The sequence below is a fragment of the Penaeus japonicus genome, unplaced genomic scaffold (genome assembly GCF_977035675.1).
Source record: "Penaeus japonicus unplaced genomic scaffold, GWHDUDI00000001_assembly GWHDUDI00000039, whole genome shotgun sequence".
Lineage (NCBI taxonomy): Eukaryota > Metazoa > Arthropoda > Malacostraca > Decapoda > Penaeidae > Penaeus > Penaeus japonicus.
The window spans coordinates 22,427,683-22,435,182 of NW_028234441.1; the positions used below are offsets into that span (position 1 = coordinate 22,427,683).

The window sequence follows — 7,500 nt, forward strand, 5'->3', positions numbered from 1 at the left end:
CAGGGCATGTGTCATGTTCTTTGTGTCACTCGTGTTTGTTATGAATTACGTGTAGAATTTGCAGGATGTAAGCAAGCGAACAGTCAGTGTCTCTTTGTCTTCGGGTTGGCGTACTTGTGTGGCTCGAATTTGCCTTTGCTGGTCTATTTTCCCGTGCTAATCCTTCGCGTTATTGTGGCAAATTAATTTTCAGGATTTATATGTCATTTATGAGGCGTTGCATGATCTGAGAGTGATAGCAGTTATTGGAAATTTTCGGGTTGTTTAATAATAAGCGGTTTATGATTGGGAGTTCAGCCATTGCGCCGTTAATATGCGTTCGGTCATCAATCATGTTTAAACGAAAGGCAGGTACGTGAATAAGCAAATGATCACTCCATGCTTCGTTTATTAATCCCCATCACGGCAAGAACCGATAACCATATCAAATTACCCGAGCACTTGAACCTCAATTAACAAAAATCCAAATGAAAGAAGAGTCTGGCCGATGCGTCCAACCCGCGACCCTCAACAGGGGAACCTCCTTACACAGAGAGCGCAGGTACAAACCAAACATATCATTCCCAACTGGCTTGATCCTATATCAACATGGACAAACAAGTATTCAAGAAGACCCTACTACATAGTAACAGCTTCTCAGAACAGCTATACCCCCTCCCCCCCCCTTAAGTGCTTACCCGCTTGGCTTTGGGCAGAGGTTTCAAAGGTAAACAAAGGTTTGAAGAGAGCGCTGGCCAAGAGTAAACAGCGATCGGTCAGGCACTACTAGCGTATGTCAAAATAACCAAACAAGTGTGGCAAATATGTGTTTGGATTGATGTCTAATGATTCACTGGTCTTTTCTTCTTTTACTTCGTTGAATTGGATATATATTAGTGTCGTTTTTATGGTATCATAATGATATATTTTTCGTATAGTATTTATGAAGCATGGATATTTTACTTTTAAGTTTCCTTGACTTAGTTGTAAGTCTGCACTGGTAATGTACTTAAAATCGACAGTCGGCTAAATAAATTAAATGACAAATATATCCGAAAACTTCGGTAAACTCATAGACAAGAACAACAACAATGAATTATATCGATCACAAAAACGAATGAAAATCATCTTGACATCGTATCTCCGAAACCTCCATCATCTGAAGGCCTAACTTGTCACTACCGATAAGAACTATCTCTCTTGTTCGGGGGACGGGGGGAAGGGGGGAAGGGGGGAAGGGGGGAGGTGACGGGAAAGGCGAGGGGAGGAGGGGGAGAGGGAGAGGGAGTGAGGAGAGGGGGGAGGCCTGACCATCGCGATAAGAAAACAGTCTGAGGGAACGTTCTCTCTGTTGACCGGTTTTGTGGCGGCGACGGCGGCGGCGACCGCGAACTAGGTTGTGGTGGGCGTGTCGGCGGGTCTCGCGTTTCCTCATATAATGAGGATACGTGGGTCCTTGGCGTATAGTTGGGTGCTTGACTTTGCAGTGTTACGGTGTCTTCGTGATTCGGGAAAAGCAAGGACTCTAGGAAAGGAAGGATATCCGCAGAATAGTTCATATTAAGTGATTGTTTTTGTCTCAGTCGCTCAGTGATTGAGTTTGTTATTATGAACAACATGAGTAACGTCAGCTTGGACCGAAACGTCCTTCACGAATATAATTATTATGATTACCACAACCAAATGGCGCCGTATCACGTGACTGGCTATGAGTATTCGTCATATCCTCCAGGTAATTGAGTGAAATATTGTGTACTTTTGTATTTCTTTCCCGCCATGTTTTAATGTCTTTTCTTCCAGCGAACACGATAGCATTCGGTGTTATTATCATATTGTTTTCCAAATGTGACTTAATGTGTTCTGGTAGGGTACTCTAAATTTATATTTAGAGATGAAAATACAGGTCCGACGAGGTAGGCCTACCAAGTGGAAGTCATTTTTGTAGGTTATCTCTCAAGCTTTATCTGTGGGTCATTCAAGTTATGTTCGGGCTCCACATCAACATATGTTCCCCCACCAGTAGATCCCGGCTTTTACGACGGACGGGAGTGCCGTGAGTGTGCCAATTGCGGTGCCTCCCGCACCCCCTTGTGGCGGCGCGACGCAAAGACCGGCCACTACCTGTGCAATGCCTGCGCGCTCTACACACGCACCAACGGCATCAACCGGCCCATGACCAAGATGCCTGCCCGGAGGCATGTAAGTTCGCATCCGGCTGGAAGGAAAGAATGGAGGAATAGGGAAGGCCTTGGTGGATAGCTTTCCTCAAGTCCTTCTCCCCATCCATCTCTATATCTTCTTCACATCCCTGTTCTGCGCGCACGGCGAAAACTGATCGTTCCACCCTACCCCACTACAGTATTTTTATTCTTCAAAATCTGCAAGTGTTTTCGAACCCACGCCTGAGAACCGACTCTGATAGTCGACACGGGCCGGGTTACGTGGCTTGGGTGGAAGGGAGGGAGGGAGAAAGGGGAGATAAGAACTGGGCGAATAAGAAGAGGAGAAAGGGAAGGAAGGAAAAGAGGCGGCAGTTCTTCGCCATACTCTGCCGTAGCGGGGAGGCAAAAGAGATGGATGTATTTGATGGTCTTGTAGCCTCTTAACCCCCCCACGGTTGATGGATGACAAAGAAAGCGTCTCTTGGAGGAGGAGCCGAAGTCTTCCGTTCTGATTAACGGATGATTCGCCTTCCTCCCCATCCTTCTCTTCCTTCTTTCTCCTTCTTTGACACCCTCTCTCCTCTTCTCCCTCTCCCCCGACCCCTGACCAACACATCCGACTCGCGCATTGCTTTCTCTGTCTCCCTCTTTCTTCCACTCCTTCCTGCAACTAACCTACTACCGTTTGCTTGTTGCAGTGGATGACTACTACAGCTACTATGGACTTCAGTCTCGGCCTTATGACACGATGAAGAGCAGGCGGCTGGTAGGTCTCTCCTCTCTCGCCCTCTTTATTCTCTTTCTCTCCTCTCCTTTTCTACTGTTTCTCTCACCTTACTGTCTTTCTATCACTGCTTCCTCGGCTTTTGCATGTTTGATAACACTTCCTTTCTTTTCACTAACAGTGCTTTTTCCTTGTGCTTTGTAGCTTGACGCTTCTCGTAACAGGCTTGAGTTCCCCTTATGCATTCAGTCTCGTACCTGTCTTAATAATGATGCAATATTGTACCATCGGATATATCGTCACTTAATTCGTCAATTTACACATGGGTATAAAAAAGAGAAGAGAAAAAAAAAGAATCAGAAATAATGTTGATGTTATTTTCCTCCAGTCTGGTAACAGGAGGTTGGGTCAAGTATGCACCAACTGCCACACAACAGTCACATCCCTCTGGCGCCGTAACAGTAACGGCGACCCAGTGTGCAATGCCTGCGGTCTGTACTACAAGTTGCATAATATCAACCGCCCACTTACTATGAAGAAGGAGAGCATTCAGGTATGTGATGGAGAATGTACAGTTATTTTATTAGTTTTTGATGGGTATGGTTTTATAATTGATAAACGGATTAATGAAGGAATGAATAAATTAATGTTATAGTTATTGAATGATTATTTATTAAAATCTAATTAATTAGGTTAGGAAATGATTATTCGAATAAGCCAAATAAGCAAGTGATGAAATGAAAATGAATTAAAATACTAGAGCACTTCTGGTTTGTTTTTAAAAACATTTTATTTTTTTCACGAAATCTAAATCCATGCTCTTTCCCAATTTAACCATCATTTTATTTCTCTCTCTCTCTCCCAGACTCGGAAACGAAAACCGAAGAAGTCAAGCGACAGCAAGAGTTCTTCAACCTCGTCTTCCATACCTTCTTCAGCTACTTCTTCAGGCACAAGCACGCTGACCACGTCATCCACCAGCACTGCGACTACCACTCCTGCTACCAAGTACCAGTCCTCATCTGTGTCGACAGGTAAGTGGAGGAATTCAAATAGTAATCATTATCATTATTATTTTATCGATTTGATACCGATGTTAGTAAGGGTTTTGAATAAATCATGAAATGACAACCAAGAGGACAACAAAAAATAACAAGAAACGGATTTAATTTTATAAGAAATGAAATTATATATATTTATCTCTGCATTAATACCTATCGACCCCATTTATCAATTTTACCATAGCAGTACAGAAAGTATTGAATGTTGAATGAAAAGCATATCCTTCTTTGCCTGAAATTAATAATCGTCCTTGTTCTTCAGTGAAGAGCGAGCCCTCGAGCGCCCCCTACACTATGTACGGGACTTCGAGCTACGGTTCCCAGAGCACCTCCCCGACAGGAACGTCCTCCACCCACCTGCTCCCTTCGCTCCTCCCGCCCTACTCCTTCCCAAGCCTCAAGCCCACTCCCACCTCGACCCTGCAGTATGGGGTCAAGGACGAGCCCTCTTCCCCCGGAACTGTAAGCACAGCAGGCGATATTGGAGGAGGAGCTCTCCACCACGCCCACGCTGCTCATTCTGTCACACACGGGGCCGCCCACGCCTCGTCCAACGGGCTGGCGACGTCCCCCCGAGACCCCTTGGCTGGGGTCACTGCCTCCTCTGCCAGCCATATGACCCAATCGCACCTACCCGTGTCCACGACGGCTGGGACCCCACACCTCGGCTCGCCAGGGTCTGTGGCCCCCCATTACTCCGCCAACATGATGCTCCCTCACATCGTCACCACTGCTTGCTTGGGGTCGACTACCCTGCAGGGTCACTCCCCCCCTGTCACCCCTACAACTCCTCACACGCTGGAACACCTCTCGTGGAAGGCCAAATGAGGAACCCAGTCGTGGAGGGATGTATGATAGTAAGGAGAAAAAAGTGTAAGAAAGAAAGCAACATGTATAGGTATTAATGTACATAGAAAGTTTTTTTTTTAATGTATGGAAGTCTTGTATACTCCAATATTGATTACGTGTGTACAGATTTTTTTTTTCTATAGATTTAGAGAGCTTTTGTTTTTGTACATCGTTATTTAGTGTAAGGTGGTTCTAGGCACACCAAAGATAGAAAGAAGGTAGACTAAGTGTGCCAAAGATACTAGGTTTAGCAGGGGGAGCGTCGAGTGTTTAGTGCCAAAGGAGCTTTTGAGATGCCAGAGCACTTCACCGGCTGTTTTCCATGGACGGGGCTAAATTAACTAGTCGTTTGCACTGTTCTGTTTTTATCACAAATCTTGTTAATGTTTTGTTCTCTATCTCTCTCTCTCTATTTAAATCGATTTTAGTTGTTTGTTCAAATCTTTTATCTGCGTCGTAGCAGTCTTCATTCTTCACCAGGCATTCCACCTTTCTCCTTCGGCTTCTTTGTTTACCAAGGAGAACGATCACCTTGCAGACGAGGAGGTAAGAGACAACTCCTTCGGTAGCAGATGCGGAAGCTGATTATATTTTGTCTTTTGGTCTGTAGTTATGCGTTTTAGTGATAGCCTTTAGTTAGCCTTAGATTCTTTTATTATTTCATTTTCTCCAGTTGAAGAAATTCAAAGGAAAAAATGTACCCTGGTTGATAGGGTATATTACCTCGCCTGAATAGTACTCACAGCTGATTTGATATCAAGGCCTTACTTGAATCCGTCGAATAAGGGAAGGTATATACTTTTTACATATTCTCAATATGTAAAATAAGTCAATGATAATATACATCTCTTTTCCTCCTCCATGGATTTAGAAGGTTACGTATACTGTGTATGTGTCCGTCTTCTTAACGTTATTGAATATTCTTTTGATTTTTCTCTCAGATACAAACAGGCAGATAAAAAACCGTGTTAGTCTCTCGTCAATATGACAAAGATACATTAATTCCACACACATTTTTTTTTTTGGTTGATTACACTCGAATCGTGTGATTTCTGGAATGTGTGTATGATAGCAATAATTAGTGTTATTGAATATGCATTTCTGTCATCAGTGTCTGTAAATAGAAAAATGAATGTCATGATGAATGGTAAAATATTGAAGTTTTTTTTTTGTTTTATCAGTAGTAAGTTACAGAGTAGTTCATATGTCATTTGATTAATTTAGCTGATTATTATGATTATTATTATTGTGTTATTATCACTACCCTCATTCATTAGTCTCATAATTAGTAGTTTGATTATTATTATCATTATTATTAACATTATTATTATTATTATTATTATTATTATTATTATTATTATTATTATTATTATTAACCATCATCATCATCATTATCATCATCAACATTATTGTTATTATTATAATAATTATTATTGTCATCGTCATTATTATTACTATTAGAATAGTGATAATCATCATCATTATTATTATCATCTTTATTATTTTCTATAAATATAGTTATCATTGTTATCACCATTATTTTATTATTTTTATGTCATTATTATTATCACCCTTTTTTCTAGTTATGATGCCATTTTTTTATTATTATATTACAAAAATAAGAAAAACAAGCTCTTCTTTTCTCTGTTATACTTTGGGCAGAAACTTTTATTTTATTTTCCCGTCACGTCATGCATTTTTTTTCATTTATTTAATTTTATGAATCGTATCATGTATTGTATATTTTCAAAATCTTTGGATATGAAGATGTGGGTTTTGTTTCTTTATATATATATTATTTATCTGTGGAATTTTATCATTCTAGAGTCTTCGTACGTGTATCTGTAGTTGTAACCGTTAGTTTTAAAATAAATCTAATTCTTAAAAGACATATGTGTTACTTTTTAAGTTAAACAAAAAGGTCTTTGATGAGTGTCACAGTTAGTCAGTCTTAATTGATATTGTGATATAGGATGTATTAGAAAAAAATATTGATTCTTTGTCAATCCTCTTATGCTGAGGAAACCACTTTTAAAAAACCGTTTTCTGTGTGTCGTATTTTCGTGTCTGTTTTAAGGCTATTATGTTTTTATTTTTTCTCTTTAGTAAGAAATATATTGTAGTACGATTTATTTTATCATTTGCTGACTCGTGGTGCTAACGTTGCTCTAAAGGAGAACATTTCATTTAGCATTTTTGAAATGTCTTATCTCCCCGGATTTTTAATTTAGCAGGATGAAAACAAAAACAGTGTTGATTCATCTAATTTTACTATAATTTCCATGTTATTGATAATTTATGTTGAGTGGTTAGAAAAAAATACTTGCTAATTTGCGAGGAAAACGTATGTATATAGACAGTTAAAACGAATACATTCTTATTCTTGTAAATAGTCTATAGGCTTCTCTCTTTTTTCTTTTGCCGAGCGGTGATTGGTTGGATTTCATTCAAATTCAGCCAATCGCCTGTCTCGTTTGCTCTTAATAGACAGTGATTGGTTGAAACATCAGGCAATTCAACCAATTACCTGTCTTGATTTTTTTTCATATTACCAGACGATGATTGGTTGAAACGTGAGATATTTCAACTAATCATCTGTCTCATTTTTAGTCACTGGAGGTGATTGACATGTGTATGAATGATATGTATATGAATATGTATGAATCCTTCTATGTGATTTTTGCAATTTATGTAGTTAGTTGAAAACGCTTTGTAATTAGTGTCT

The 7,500-nt window shown here is 40.1% G+C and overlaps 1 protein-coding gene across 6 annotated transcripts in view; it reads left to right on the plus strand.

The window, feature by feature from the left end:
- LOC122248129 (uncharacterized) overlaps positions 1 to 7,500 on the plus strand; it is a 54,806-nt gene that overhangs the window by 47,250 nt on the left and 56 nt on the right. For 2 of the 6 annotated variants that reach the window (XM_086533491.1, XM_086533489.1), the window contains 4 exons: positions 2,840 to 2,907; positions 3,254 to 3,418; positions 3,731 to 3,899; positions 4,189 to 7,500. The exon at positions 4,189 to 7,500 is cut by the window's right edge and continues 56 nt beyond it. In XM_086533491.1, the coding sequence (XP_086389617.1) occupies positions 2,840 to 2,907; positions 3,254 to 3,418; positions 3,731 to 3,899; positions 4,189 to 4,754 (968 nt within the window). In that variant the 3' untranslated portion in view covers positions 4,755 to 7,500. Of the gene's footprint in view, positions 1 to 1,999; positions 2,179 to 2,839; positions 2,908 to 3,253; positions 3,419 to 3,730; positions 3,900 to 4,188 lie in introns of all 6 variants that reach the window. The other 4 variants (XM_086533488.1, XM_043007968.2, XM_086533490.1 and 1 more) reach the window with 2 other exon arrangements.